Source organism: Talpa europaea (genome assembly GCF_964194135.1).
Source record: "Talpa europaea genome assembly, chromosome: 7".
NCBI classification, from domain to species: domain Eukaryota; kingdom Metazoa; phylum Chordata; class Mammalia; order Eulipotyphla; family Talpidae; genus Talpa; species Talpa europaea.
Window position 1 is genome coordinate 90,873,901 of NC_140074.1, and position 14,526 is coordinate 90,888,426.

At 43.9% G+C, this 14,526-nt stretch overlaps 1 protein-coding gene across 1 annotated transcript; it reads left to right on the forward strand.

The window, feature by feature from the left end:
• Nucleotides 1–3,181: 3,181 nt before the first annotated feature.
• SCIMP (SLP adaptor and CSK interacting membrane protein) lies at nt 3,182–10,169 on the forward strand (the record flags this gene model as incomplete). The annotated part of the gene is made up of 4 exons (XM_084237903.1): nt 3,182–3,293; nt 5,223–5,286; nt 7,783–7,856; nt 9,961–10,169. The coding sequence occupies 4 exons, from the start codon at nt 3,182–3,184 to the stop codon at nt 10,167–10,169; spliced, it is 459 nt and encodes a 152-aa protein (XP_084094029.1).
• Between the last annotated feature and the right edge of the window lie 4,357 nt (nt 10,170–14,526).

The following is a 14,526-nucleotide window of genomic DNA, read 5'->3' on the forward strand; positions in this document are numbered from 1 at the left end:
AAATTAAACAAAGAACTAGAAGCGACATACTTGACTAAGAGAAAAAGGAATGAGAAAATGAAGGGGGGAAAAATCTGTATGTCTACCTATCTACCTGTCTGCCTATCCACCCATCTTTCAATCTATCTGGCTCCCCAGGGCTAAGGAGGTGAGACCCTAACTTAGGTTTGTTGAACAGAGTCCACCTTCTGTTATGTTGTATCTTAAGTCCAGTGCTCTTTGGCCTCACTGGACCCTGGAAAACCAAATTTCATAGGACCCTACTAGGAGCCAAGTTTCCAGTCTCCATAATGTTTTCCCTACACCCTCTGTTCTTCCTTTGCAGCTTTGTGCATCCTGAAAAGGCAGGCCATGTGCAGGCCTGGGGAGGAGGCTGGGGTAAGATATCCCAGGGAGCTGACACTTAGCCCTCTTAAGAGTAAACCTCCAGCATATCTACCAAGATGGACAAATGACAAAAACATATTATGGGAAAAAAAAAAAACCTGCAGAAAATATAACTTTATGGCATAAAACTTAATAATGCCAAATAGTTTCATATTTGATCAAGCCACATCATAAAAGAAGCAGCTTTTACTGAAAATCTGAACTATAACACAACTTAGTAAGTGAAGACTCTATGCCAGTAATACAAACACATTTTAAAATAGTAAACCAAGCTAGGAGATTTTTGTAGTAATAATGACTTTAGCTGCAGCCTAATTTTGCTCCTGTTCCTGTTGACATCATCAGATTCAAATGTATGAATGTGAAATGGCGCTACCCGAGTGAGTTTCCATTGGCTAAAAGATGACACAAGACATGGATCCTCAAATAACTAGGATTTTAATATTCCAATGAACTGATAAAGTGCCCATTCCCTGGATGAGGGGAGCTGTCCCCACCCCAAAATCTCCCTGAAATCCTGGAGACTACTCCTGTGAATCCATCCCTCAGCCTGCTCCCCAACCCCCTCACTTGGAGTGTGGCAACTGCCATTCCCGCGACTTCCCCATATGTCACCCCCAGTTTGGAAAACGACTGCACACCTGTCATTTATCCCCAGGCTCTGTTCATACAAGCATTTGTTGTACAATTTTATTGAAGATGTAATGGCAATGGAAGATTACAACACAGCATTATACAGGCAACACCCCGAGGCTGAATATTAGAATAGATACAACTCTCCTACAGATGCACAGTCTAACAATAGTCAGACTTTCTGCTTTCTTGTTCTTTTTATTCCCCCAATTTCACTGAGATGTGGTTGATATATAACATTGTGTACATTTAAGGTTACAATGTGTTGTTGTTGTTGAAGATCTAAAATACACTACTGGGCCCCCTAGTGGTGCAAGGGGTTAAGACGCAACCAATGAAGCTATCTGCAGCCACTGCAGCACAAGTTCGATCCCCAGTCAGGGAGATACCCACATGGTGCAGGAGACCTCTCCTGACTTGCCTGCTGCTCCCCTCAGCAGTGTATTTCAGTAGATCTGCCTGTTCTGTTCCCCAATCTGTCTCTGGTGAATCCTCTCACTCCCCCATGCCTCTGGTATGCATAAATAAATAAATTTCCTGTTTGCATAACAAGATCTTGTATGCATAAATAAATAAATCTTTAGGGGCCTCCCTGGTGGTGCAGGGGGTTAAGTACTGCACTGTGGGGCAATCCACAGCCTCTGCAGCGCCAGTTCGATCCCCTGCCAGCCAGGGAGCAACCCACATGGCTCAGTGGACCTCTCCTGTCTTTTCTGCTGGTCCCCTCAGCGGTGTGTTACAATAAATAAATAAATAAATAAATAAATAAATAAATAAAAATACACTACTGAGGGGCCTCCCTGGTGGCACAAGGGGTTGAGTCATAGCACTATGAAGTTATCTGCAGCAACTGCAGCATGAGTTCTATCCCCAGCCAGACTGCTAGCCCACATGAGACAGCAGACCTCTCCTGTCTCATCCACTGCTCCCTTCAGCAGTATATTTCAGTCAATCTGCTTGTTCTGTTCCCTGTCTCTGGTGAATCCTCTTGCCCCTCCCTCCCCCCACACCTCTGGCCTGTACCCCAGCTCTTGTATGCATAAATAAACAAATCTTTAATAAAATAAAATACACTACTGAGGGGAGCAGCCAGTGAGACAGGAGAGGTCTGCTGCACCATATGTGGGTCAGCTCCCTGGCCAGGGATCAAACCCAGGCCACAGTAGTGATAGTGCTAAGTAAGTGTTAATCCCTAGGCCACCAGGGAGGCCCTACAATGTGTTGGTTTGATATACTTAGATATTGTCTGATTGAATGCCATCAGAGCCTAAGCTAATAACCCTCAAGTCACATGATTGCCATTTCTTTTTTGTGGAAGAACATCTCTTACTGCTCTCTCTTAACCTCCCTCTCACTGCTTTCCTCTTCCAAGACTCTCTTCCTCTCCAGACGTCAGCTGTCAGTGCCCAAATTCATATTATTTTTCTCCTGCAGACTTAACTCAGTTTGCTTTGCAGCTTCACCTCCACCCCTTCTGAACTTGCCTCACTCAAAAAGAACCATCAAGTTATTTATCTTTTCTTTTTTGTTCCATCAAGTTATTTTTCTAACCTCAATATAAAATATAATGTAATTAATATAAAAACAACAGTGATCAGGGCCTCCCTGGTGGCACAAGGGGTTAAGCACCACACTATGAAGCAATCCGCAGCCTCTGCAGCACGAGTTCGATCCCTGGCTGGCCAGGGAGAAACACACATGACACCATAGACCTCTCCTGACTCGCCCGCTGCTCCCCTCAGCAAGGTACTTCGGTCAATCTGCTTGTTCTATTCCTCACTATCTCTGGTGAATCCTCTCACCCCCTACATCTCTGGCCTACACCCCAGCTCTTGTATGCATAAATAAATAAATCTTTAAAAAGAAGAAACAGTGATCAGTTGTTGTTTAAATGGCATTTCCCCCTCCTGCTATGCAGTTGGCCATATAAGAAAGAAAAGCGATTGTGTCTACCGTTTCTAGAGCAACTACTCAGCATATATCTTATCTCTAGTCCTCACAGGTCCCCTGTGAAGTGGTAGATGGTGTCACTCCATGACTGCAGATGACCACACTGAGGCTCAGAGAAGGTTAAGTGACTTGCCTGAGGTCACCCAGCTGCCAGTCACGCCTGCCTGCTCCCAAGCAGATGAATCAACACTCTACTCAGGATCTTACTGAAATGCAATGGTTGAGGAAGAACTTTTGGGTCAGCATAGCTGTGACCATCATCATTGTCTCCGTGGGCCTGGGTCTTCTCCTGTTCTGCATCTGTAGGTGGCTGCTTAGACGAGGTAACGGCCATCTCACCTGGGCAGGCAGAAGGGAGGGAGAGGTGATTGTGAGTGCATTAGGCTTCCCTTAAGGCAAGAAGGTTAGATCAGTATGTATGTTTGGCCTGAACTTTGAGCTCTGGTGGGAGTTCTAACCCTGTCACTAACTTGTGTCTCTTTCTATGCCTAAGTTTCCCCATCTACATAGTGAATAGGGGAAAAGTAAGCTAATTTCCAAGAACTCTTCCAGCCCCAGGCTTGGATGCAGAAGCTGTTTCCAGGCAGCCCGTGTTACAGTACTTTCTCTCTCCATTATGGCTGTTGATCATAGTTCTTTTTTTTTTTTAAGATTTATTTTTTATTTATTTATGCATAAAAGAACTGGGGTATAGGCCAGAGGTGCAGGGGGTGAGAGGATTCACCAGACACAGAGTGGGGCGCAGAACAGGCGGATCTACTGAAGTACACTGCTAAGGGGAGCAGTGGTCGAGACAGGAGAGGTCTGCTGCACCATGTGGGTTGCTCCCTGGCCAAGGATCAAACTCATGCTGCAGTGGCTGGCAATAGCTTGATAGCCCTGAGACTTTAACCCCTGCGCCACCAGGGAGGCCCTGATCACAGTTCTTATCACACACCTGAAAGAGCACAAGTCTGTTATGTGTCAAAAACTGCCTTAATTCCCAACTCATTGAGTTGTATTCATTAAATACATACAACACTTTTTATGTCAATTATATGTCAATAAAATGTTCTTCAAAAAAAGTTGCCTTCAGGTGCAAAAAATAGACTTAACTCATAATTAATTACTTTGCCACCATGATTGCCTCCTCTAAGATCACACTCTGAATTTTCTGGTACTATATCTGCCTTTGGCCAGAGGTTGTTGACATTGTCAGGCATAAACAAACAACTTTCCAGAGATTAACACAAACATTCAATTATCTACAAACGGGCTTCCACTTCCTTATTTATATCCAGAACACACCAACCCCTTGATTCAATAGTGTGTTTTCTTGAGATCTTATCCCTTTTTTTCTGGAGATCTTATTCTTTAAGCAATGACCTTAGCCTGGGGTACAACTGCAAATGGTAAATACCCTGAGAGGTACAGTCACCTTTCCCAGGGCACACTGGGCAGGTATCCCTCAGGATCAAGCCACTGTCTTCCCCTCGCATCTGGACAGAGCCACAGAATCACACTTTGCCCAATGCTGGAAGGTGAGGGCTGCACAACAAGCAACACATTCTTGTCATTCTTCTCAATCTCTTTAGTGATAAGAAAATTAAGACTCAGAGAGAGGCAAAGCCTTGGCTGAGGGGTTGGTGGCACAGTTGGGACTAGAACTTGGATCCACTGGGTTTCCCATTCAAAGTCTTTTCTCCCTACCCTTTGATGGTAATTGGTCATTTTTTTAAATACAAAAAGTATATTCTGGCCCCAGAATATACTATAATATATATAATCCTCTATCCATTTACCTTCTTACAAGTTTTCATTCTCAGATATGAACATGTGACAAAGCAAAAACTTTACCTATTCTCTTTTATCTTGACCCACTCTTATCAACAAGCAGGTAATAATAACAACTTATATGTCTAGCATGTCAACACTGTTTTCTATTCTTTACCTCATTTTCTCCCACCCCCACTTTTGGCTATTCATTCAGTCAATACTTCTGAGTGTGACTATGTACACTGCAACAAGAAATAAACACAGACCACTTGATCCTGCCCTTGCTGGATTAGCTCAAGGCTCTGTGTTCACACAGCCTGCGTTACATTCTGGCATTAACTTTTAACCACTGACTAACTCTATGTCCCTAAGCCTGTTTCCTCTTGGCGGTTCTTCCAAACATCCTGAAACCACCAGCTCTCTGAGGACTTCTAAACTCTAGAATCACAACATTTGCCAATTCTTCCTGAAATGATATGCTTTCTTTTTTGCCTTAGAGAAGAAATTGGAAATTGTCAAGAACTTGAAACAAAAACGAAGAGATGAAGAAATGATGTATGAGTAAGTAGGAGGAAATCCTTCTGCTTTTTAATTTTGAGAACACCCTGTTCACTTCCACTCTGGCAACTAGGCTACTGTATTAGTATGACTCAAACACCCACTTTCTGTGGAGCCACTGAAATGCCCTATCTGCCAACTCTCCCCATTTAAGGGGAGAGATCTCAGGTCTTTGATGTGCAGGTCACCATCTGGCTTGCTGTTCTACAAATCCTCTCTCATCTCATTTATTTTGATAAGGGTCAGACTCTGTGTTTTGGGCCACACTCAATGTTAGGTTACCCTTTTTTTAAAAAAAAAAAAGGTTTTTATTTATTTATGCATACAAGAACTGGGGTACAGGCCAGAGGTGTGGGGGGTGAGCAGATTCACCAGAGACAGAGTGGGGAACAGAACAGAACAGAACAGACTGACTGCAACACACTGCTGAGGGGAGCAGCGGGCAAGACAGGAGAGGTCTGCTGCACCATGTGCAGGCCTGGTTACCCTTCTTTTCTTCAGGTGGCTTACAAGGATAGTCCTCTAAAAGCTATTGTGCTGAACAAAATTATGCCATTCAATTTACTTTCGCATTTTATGATATCATTGGGGCTCTAAGATTGCAATCAGTTGTCAGGACCTCTGAGGCGTAATGATTCACTAGAAAGACTCAAAGGACACATAAAAGTGATGTCATTCATTGTTATCAGTTATGACAATGAAAGGACACAGATTAAAATCAGCAAGGAAAAAGGTGCATGCTTCCAGTTGTCCCATCCCAACAGAATCAGTCTTCCAGCAAGGATGTGTGACAGCATCTGTGAAGCCTCCCAACCAGAGAAGCTCCCCCAGCCTTGTTCCTACGGGTTTTATTGGGATCGATCACATAGGCATGGAGTGAGCATTCAGTCCCTTCAGAGGTCAAACTGAAACAGCATGGCCCAGGGCCCCACACAAACAAAAGCAGGCATTCACCATCAATCTCACTAGCTGGCCCATGGCCCCAGGTATGCAAACACACTTATCTGGTAGGATATTTTAGAGCTTAGAGCTGGTCAAGAACCAGCTCTTTTTTCTTTTGGGGTGGGGGAGGGAGGATGGAATCCACTATTTGAAACAAAATTCATGCTTTTCTCAAATGACTTCTGTTGGGGCTCAAGGGACCCAACAAATAATAGACCTCTTCCCCACCGATTCTTACTACCTTGAGGAATAAGACAAACCTGTCATGCAGTTAGGTATCCAAAATGATGCCTGTATTGAGAATAAAACTGCATTGCAGAAAGTGACTCTTCTGGAAATGCCTGTGCATTTCCTGATACTTGACCAAGCAAATCCTGTAGGGTTCAGAGGCTTGTCCCAGAGAACCTTAAGTCTCTGCTGCAGGGCAGCCTGCTTTCTCTAAATGGTAAAGACCCAAGCAGTTATATATCTTGCTGTAGTGAGGCTGGCTGTGGAGGAACAAGTAGGAGATGCTAGATTTTTCCCAAAATCAGATCGATTTTCCTCTTTTCCTGGGAAGAACCAAAGAGCCATAGAGAGAGGCCTTTGTGGGGGAACTCTTGCCACATGTCCCCTTCCGCACTCACCCAACAACCTCAGTATGCTTATGCATCCCCAAGGGCACTTAACCACACATAGGAAGTCAAAATTTGGCTCAAAAGAATCTAGTATCAATTTGGAGATCAGAGTATTGAGGACACAATGGGGATCTAGGGATAAAGACTTCCTTGGAATCAATCTTTTTGTGAGAACTTCTTACAGCCCTGTACATGAAAACAGAAAAGTGCATGGGGTAAGAGTACAACTCAATGGATTTCCACAAATTCAACAGACCCAAGTAATCAACATCCAGGTCAAAAAACAAAATTACCAGCACCCTCAGCAACTTACATTCCCCTCCAGTCACTGCACCCTAAGGATAACCACTGTACAGATTGATTTTCTCCTTGTTTTCATGCTGTATTTAAGTGCATGCATATATAAATATACAGTATTATTATTATTTGGTATTTGGCTTCTTTAAAAAAAAAAAAAGATTTATTTATTTATTTATACAAGCACTGGGTACAGTCAGAAGCGCGGGAGAGTGAGAGAATTCACCAGAGCCAGAGCAGGGAGCAGAACAGGCAGAAGGACCGAAGTACACTGCTGAGGGGAGCAGCGGGCAGCAGGAGAGGTCTGCGCGCCATGTGGGACCCTCGCCTGGTGGCCGGGGATCGAACCGGCGCTGCAGAGGCTGCAGGCAGCTTCGCAACCCAGCGCTCAACCTCTGCACCAGCGGGGAGACCCGGTATTTGGCTTCTTTTGCTCAACATTTTGCCTAGGATTCATTGTGGATGGTTGTAGATTGTTCATTCTTATTGCAACAGAGTATACTATCATGGGTATACCAAGATTAATGCATTCATTCTACTGCTGATGGGCATTTGGGTAGTGACCAGTTTGGGACCATTATGAGTAGTGTTGCTATGAACACTCTAGCAAACCAACACTGACCCCTTCTCTTTCTCTCTCCAGGAATGTTCTTAGTCAACTGCCAGATCAATTACCCCCTCTGCCACCCAGGCATTTGCCCTCTCCAGAAGATGCCTGTAAGTATATTTTACTGATAACAGTCTCATTCAGGGTATGATAATAAATTTATCTAGGTGTCTTAGTCATCTTGGGATCCCCATAAAAAAAAAATACCATAGATAAGAAGCTTAAACAACAGAAATGTATTTTCTCACAGTTTTGTAGGCCAGAAGTCCAAGATCACCGTGCCGGCCAATGTGCACTCTTCCTTGCTTGCAGAATCCCCACAAGGCCTTGCCTCCCTGCCTGTGTAGTGTGCAGGGGAGAGGGGCTCAGTGTGGGGAAGACAGAGAGGAGTTCTCTGGAGTCTCATAAAGACACTAATCCTATTGGACTGGACCCCCACTCTTACAACCTTATTTAATCTTAATTACTTCCACAGGGTCCCCACCTTCAAATGCAGCCACATTGGGGGCCCTGGATTAAGGCTTCAACACATTAATTTCATGGGGGCCCAAATATTTTGTCCATAACACTAGGATTCACAGATGGCAACATCTTGTTCAAAAGAAATGAGCAAGTTAAAATGGGGAAGAATAAATACTAATGCTCCCAATATTCAATGTGTAAATTCATACTCAAATGACAGCTTGGAGCATGAGTAGAAAGAAATTGAGGGTGTCACTGAGCCTCTTCCTATCAGAAAAACTGCTTGGTTCCCTTGATGGAAATGTTCTTCCTTAAGTTCTTTGCATAGCTGCCTGTATCTCATCCTTCCGCTGTCAGCTCAAATGTCGTCACCCCAGAGAGGCCATTCCTGATTTCCCTATCTAAAATAATCCTGCGAGGTTTCTTTATGAAACTTACAATTATCCAAAATTGTCTTCTTTAGTTGCTGTTCACCTGTTTATTACCTACCTCCTCCAGGAAATAATAACCTTTCTTGTCTTTTTTTTTTTTAAAGATTTATTTTATTTATACATACAAGAGCTGGGGTACAGGCCAGAGATGCAGGGGAGTGAGAGGATTCACCAAAGACAGAGTGGGGAGCAGAACACAGGCAGACTGACTGAAATACACTGCTGAGGGGAGCAGCGGGCGAGACAGGAGAGGTCTGCTGCACCATGTGGGTTTCTCCCTGGCCGGCCGGGGATCGAACTCGTGCTGCAGAGGCTGCGGATTGCTTCACAGTGTGGTGCTTAACCCACAATGCCACCAGGGAGGCCCACCTTTCTTGTCTTTTTTACCACTGTTTACCCATCAATAAGAACCAGTGTGTGGAACTTAATGGATAATTAATAAAATTGTTTGACTGAATGAATAAATCTTATTAGCTAACATTTATTGAGCATGCCCTGTGTGTCAAGCCCTATGCTAGGCACTTCACAGTGGTTATCTCATTTAATTCTCTCAACAACTCTATCAGGGAGATACATTATTATTGCCTTTCAACAGTTGAGGAAACTAAAGCACAGACAAATTAAGTGACTTACTGATGGTCACACAGCTAGTGACTACCAGAGCATGAACTCGAACTCAGCTCTGTCTAGTTGCAGAACTCTGCTAGAAATGAAATGGTAGTTATTTGGGGGCTCTCTTAGGAACAGATGAGACAGTGGTCAAGGCAGTTTCAGGCCCCATCAAAGGTGGATCTGAATTGCTTCATCATCCTTTCCCTAGACACCTTAGTGCTTTTGCTATATATCCTTGCACCTTTTGAAAACACCACTGTTCCCTTTCTTCTGAATGGAGAGATTACAACATGAACAAATTACCAACAATTCTGGAAACTGGTATAAGTCATTGTGAGGGCTGTGCCCAAAGGGAAATATGGTTTGTATCACTTCCTTATGAGAATTAGGATCTATAGGCATGACACTACTCATCTGGCTACTGGCTCTGGAAAGTTTCTGGTCTAAGCTTCTGCTTCATGGTTCCCACTGAAGTGCAACCTTAGGCAAAGGGACAGAGAAGATATCTGACCAACCAACATTTACTTACTTGGGTGATCCTGAGACTGTCATGTCTATGCCTCAGTTTCCTCTGTATGATGAGAATCAGATCCATCAAGAAGTTGAAAGATCACCAAAACCCATGAAAATCACATTGATTTACCTACTTGGTAAAATGTATATAAATATACAATAGTTTTGCATCTAAGGCACTTTTTGTATATTCTAGCCCCACAGGAACCTCCGGGGCAGTTACCAACAACATACTCAATAGTAAATAAAGTTGGACATAAGAAGACAGTTTCGATTCCAAGTTATATTGAGCCTGAAGATGACTATGATGATGTTGAAATCTCTACAAATATGGCAAGCCATCATTTTGAAACAACTGTTTCTTCTTTTTGGAAAGCTGAAGAAGGTTCACACAATTTATTTTAAAAAGTAGAGAAGGATTGAACTACTAGAGGTATCTGGAGCCCAAAAACCAGTGGTAATGTTATGAAGTTCTGTTAAGATAAGTACTTCCTGAACTTTAGCTGAAGAAGCTTCAACGATCAGATGACAGCAGCCAGAGGACAGATGTTTGTGCTCAGCCCCGAAGACTGATGGGAGTCGGGCCTTAAGATTCCATCAAGGAGTTTACACAGGGAGGACCACTGGGATCCATGGCTCCCACCTGAGAAAATGACTCAATTCTCAGCACACTTGCCCTCTCCTTCCCTAGTTTGTATGGTTCTAAGTGACTGTACTTAGAAGCCATGCTTCCTAAGTGATCTGAAATCTTGGATTTTGATATTACAGGGCCTCGCAGGCTCCTAAATCCAGGAAGGCTGCCGCTGAGCATACCATCTTGCCAACACCCATCTTGTCCACCACCCTAATTGAGGCACTGTGGGTGGTAGTCACAGTTACAGTCCAGTGTCTTATGGGAACATTACTTCTTCGTGCCTTGTAAGTTCTTCAAGGGTGGGGAATACTTTTTGTTCTTGTGAACCCCTCCCTGCTTATACACACCCCAAACTCCAGTGTCTCTATGATCTTGACCAAACTGACCACAGGGATTCAAGTTCTCCCTGGGGTTTTTTCCTATGCTTCCCGGTTGCCCTGTAACAATCAACAAAGGGTAGAAGTTACCTTCTGATTTACACATAGAGGCTTCCTTTTGCAATACATATATTGGAGGAGCTACAGAAAAAGTAGGTTTCCTCAGGAAAAATCATGGGGGGGCCTCTCTGGTGGTGCAAGGGGTTAAGATGCAACCTATGAAACCTATGAAGCTATCCATAGCCACTGTAGCACGAGTTCAGTCCCTGGTCAGGGAGCTACCCACATGGCACAGCAGACCTCTCCTGACTTGCCCACTGCTTCCCTCAGCAGTGTATTTCAGCCGATCTGCCTGTTCTATTCCCCACTCTGTCTCCGGTGAATCCTCTTACCCCCTACACCTCTGGCCTGTACCCCAGTTCTTGTGTGCATACTTAAATAAATCTTTTTTTAAAAATCATGGGGAACAGAAAAGAAAGTGGTCATTAAATGGCTGACTCAGGATGAGACTTCAGGGGATTTAACACCCTCTCAATTTTTATGACTGCCTTACATAGAGTTTTATGCAAATAGAGTCAAGGCCTTTCCTTCCAGATCACTGTCCCTGAGTGTCTGAGAGGCAGAAACTCCAGGGCTATGTACTGCAGCTAACAAGACGCCAATGGGGTGGACCGCTATCCTGTACCAAGTGCCCCAGTAGGGGTCACCAAGGCCTAAGTCAGCTTTGTATATTCCTGGTCCTCATCAATTTCTTCAAGTGGAACAGCTGGAGCCCCGGGACTTGATGTCTCTAAGCAAACTCACAAGATACTGATTTCTAAGCAATTGCCAGGGAATCCAGCTAAGGAGCAGACTTGCAGGGACATTACCACGATCCATGAAAAAGCCCCAGAGTGACTCTTGAACTGAGCTCCTTCACCAGAAATGGAAAGTGTGTTCCTGCCACATTCAAGATTCCTCCCTCAACTAATGATGGACCAGTAGGGACTTGCGCTTCTCTCTCACTGGACTCCATGGAGACTTGTAGCTTCTGGTTAGTACCTCCTTACTTTAGGCCTGTGATTGTTCAAACTACGGTCTCATGGAACTGTGGAACACATATATACATGTATATACATTTAAAAATGCTAAAGAAGTGTTTCAGATGTATGCTTTCCTCTTATGAATTTTCTGTAAACTGTCCACAGTTATGACAAAAATTAAAAGCCACTACCAGACAAATGCTAACTTTTTCTTGGTTTCCAGGGCACCACCATCTCATGGCTCTCTCCTGCCTGTCTGGCCTGACTCACTCTTGTTTGGAGGGCCCCTCTCTCTGAAACATTTCTTCCTTGCTGGTCTTCCTCAAGGTTCTGACCCCATCCCTCCCTCATCTCACTAATAATGCCTGTGGACTCAGCGCCTCTTCTATTCTGAAGACTTCCAAATCGCAGATTCCAGCTGAGCCCTCTCCTCACTTCCAGACTGCGTTACCTCCAGGACATCTCCATATGACTCTCCCATGGTCCCTCAAGTTCGACATATAATGAAAGGAAATGATGACCTACCCCTATTTCAAACTGTGCTCTGCCATCTTCATTGCTGGGGTTAGAAACTAGCACACTGCCTGGAGTCCTTCTGTGCAATGCTCTCTGCCTCCTGTTGGTTGTCCCTCTCCAGTAGCTTTCCGATTCAGTTCACATTTCTCCAGCGTTGCCAGCACTTGCCAAGAGAATTTCAAGTCTCCCAACTGCTGGCACCTTACCCTCCAATCTCCTTTCTTACACAACAGCCATTGATTTTCTAAAGCAATCATCTGACTGCTCCATTCCCTTAGCTTATATCTCTACATTACCCGTTATAGCTCTTCTTTACCCATTATTCACAGAAAAAAAGATAAATTCCGTAATATGGGTTACACTGTTTGTCAGGATCTCCGGTTATCTCTTGCAAACTCTCTCTTTCCCCATCCCCTTGCAATGCCCACTGCACCCAATCTTTTTCTCCAGCCATTTCAAATAATGTTGTTCATGGTCTCTCTTACTCCCGTGTCCACACACAGTACTCTCCCCTCTGTCTGGCACACTCCCCCTACCTCTTGATTCTTCCCATCTCAGCATTAGCTCCATCCTCACTGCTCCAAATTTGGGTCTGGGACCCCTGGATGCTCTCCTTTCATAGATGGGCATGCTGTAATTACCTACTTACCTGTCATTCTTCCCCACTAGACTGAAAGCAACATGAGGACAAGGACTGTGTCTTCCTTTCCCCCCTTTCACAGTGCCCAGGCACATTGTAGATGCTCAATAAATATGTTGAATGATCAAATGAATGAAAGCATGAACTTCTCTGGGATCTCACTGCTCCTATGGGCATCCTATGAGATCCTATGGATCTCACTGCCCTGTGGGCACACTTCTCCTGCTGCATGATAATTGCCTTTTCTACCCTCCTTCTTCTACCTCTTTCGGGGTAGAACTTGTCTGACTCACTGATGTATTCCCAGTGTCCAGCATAAACGCTGGCACAAAGTAGCACTTAATAAATACTTATTGGGTGCTGAACGTTAATGGAAATCTACCAATCAGTATGACAAAAACAAACAGGCATTTTCTCTGGTTAAAATGTTATACTTACCCATATAAAGTTTGTAATCAAGTCATGCTTTCTGCCAATGAAGTTGTTACCAGTTTGGATGTGGAATTAAATATACCAAGATTTCACAGGGTCTTTTTGTATATTCTAGCTCAACGGGAAACCCCAAGTCGTCCACCATCTACATACTCATAGGAAAATAAAGTTAGAAAAAAAAATAGAAGAGTTTCCATGCCAAGCTACCTGGAGTCTGAAGATGATTACTACAATGTTGAAATCGCTATAAATATTGAAAGCTGTCATTTTGAAACAACTCCTATTCTACCACTGGAACTATTTTGAGAACTGATGGTTTACCCATGCCACAAATCAGTGAAGTGTAGTTTTCTTTAAAATAGTAAATGGTCTAATTTCTTTTGTGATACAAATAAGAATGCTTACAGGAAATGCTGTAGTATTACCGTATATTTATTAGTATGTTTTAGGCTGCAAGGAACAGATTCTCCAACTAAAGGTAACGTAGGCGAAGAGCAATTTATTTACCTCTAGACTCACAAAACAAGTCTAGAGGTAAACACTCCAGAATTCAGCAGCTCCATGACTTATGACTATTGGCTGATTTTTCTTTCTTTTTTTTTAAGATTTATTTTATTTATTTATGCACACAAGAACTGGGGTGTAGGCCAGAGGTGCTGCAGGGGCCGGGGGAGGGAGAGGAGAGGATTCATCAGAGACAGTGGGGAGCAGAACAGGAGGATTGACTGAAATACACTGCTGAGGGGAGCAGTGGGCAAGACGGGAGAGGTCTGCTGAGATCTTGTGCGTTAGCTCCCGGGCCAGGGATCAAACTTCATGCTGCAGTGGGTACTGATAGTTTCACAGTGCTGAAACTTAACCCCTTGCGCCACCAGGGAAGCCCCTTGGCTGATTTTTCTTTGATTCTTTTCGCTTTACTCTCGTGGTGGCAAGGTAGCTGCCACAACTCTAAGCACTACATCCTCTAGGGATAACATTCAAAGTTAGGAAGGAAAGGAGTGTTTCCTTCCATGAACTCTTGTTATTAGGAAGGAAAATCTTTTCCAGAAGCCCCCAGCATCATCTCCTATAAAGTCTCATTGGCCTGAATTGGTTCACATGCCCAGCAAGAGGAAAGGCTCAGGGGTGAACATTGGGAATT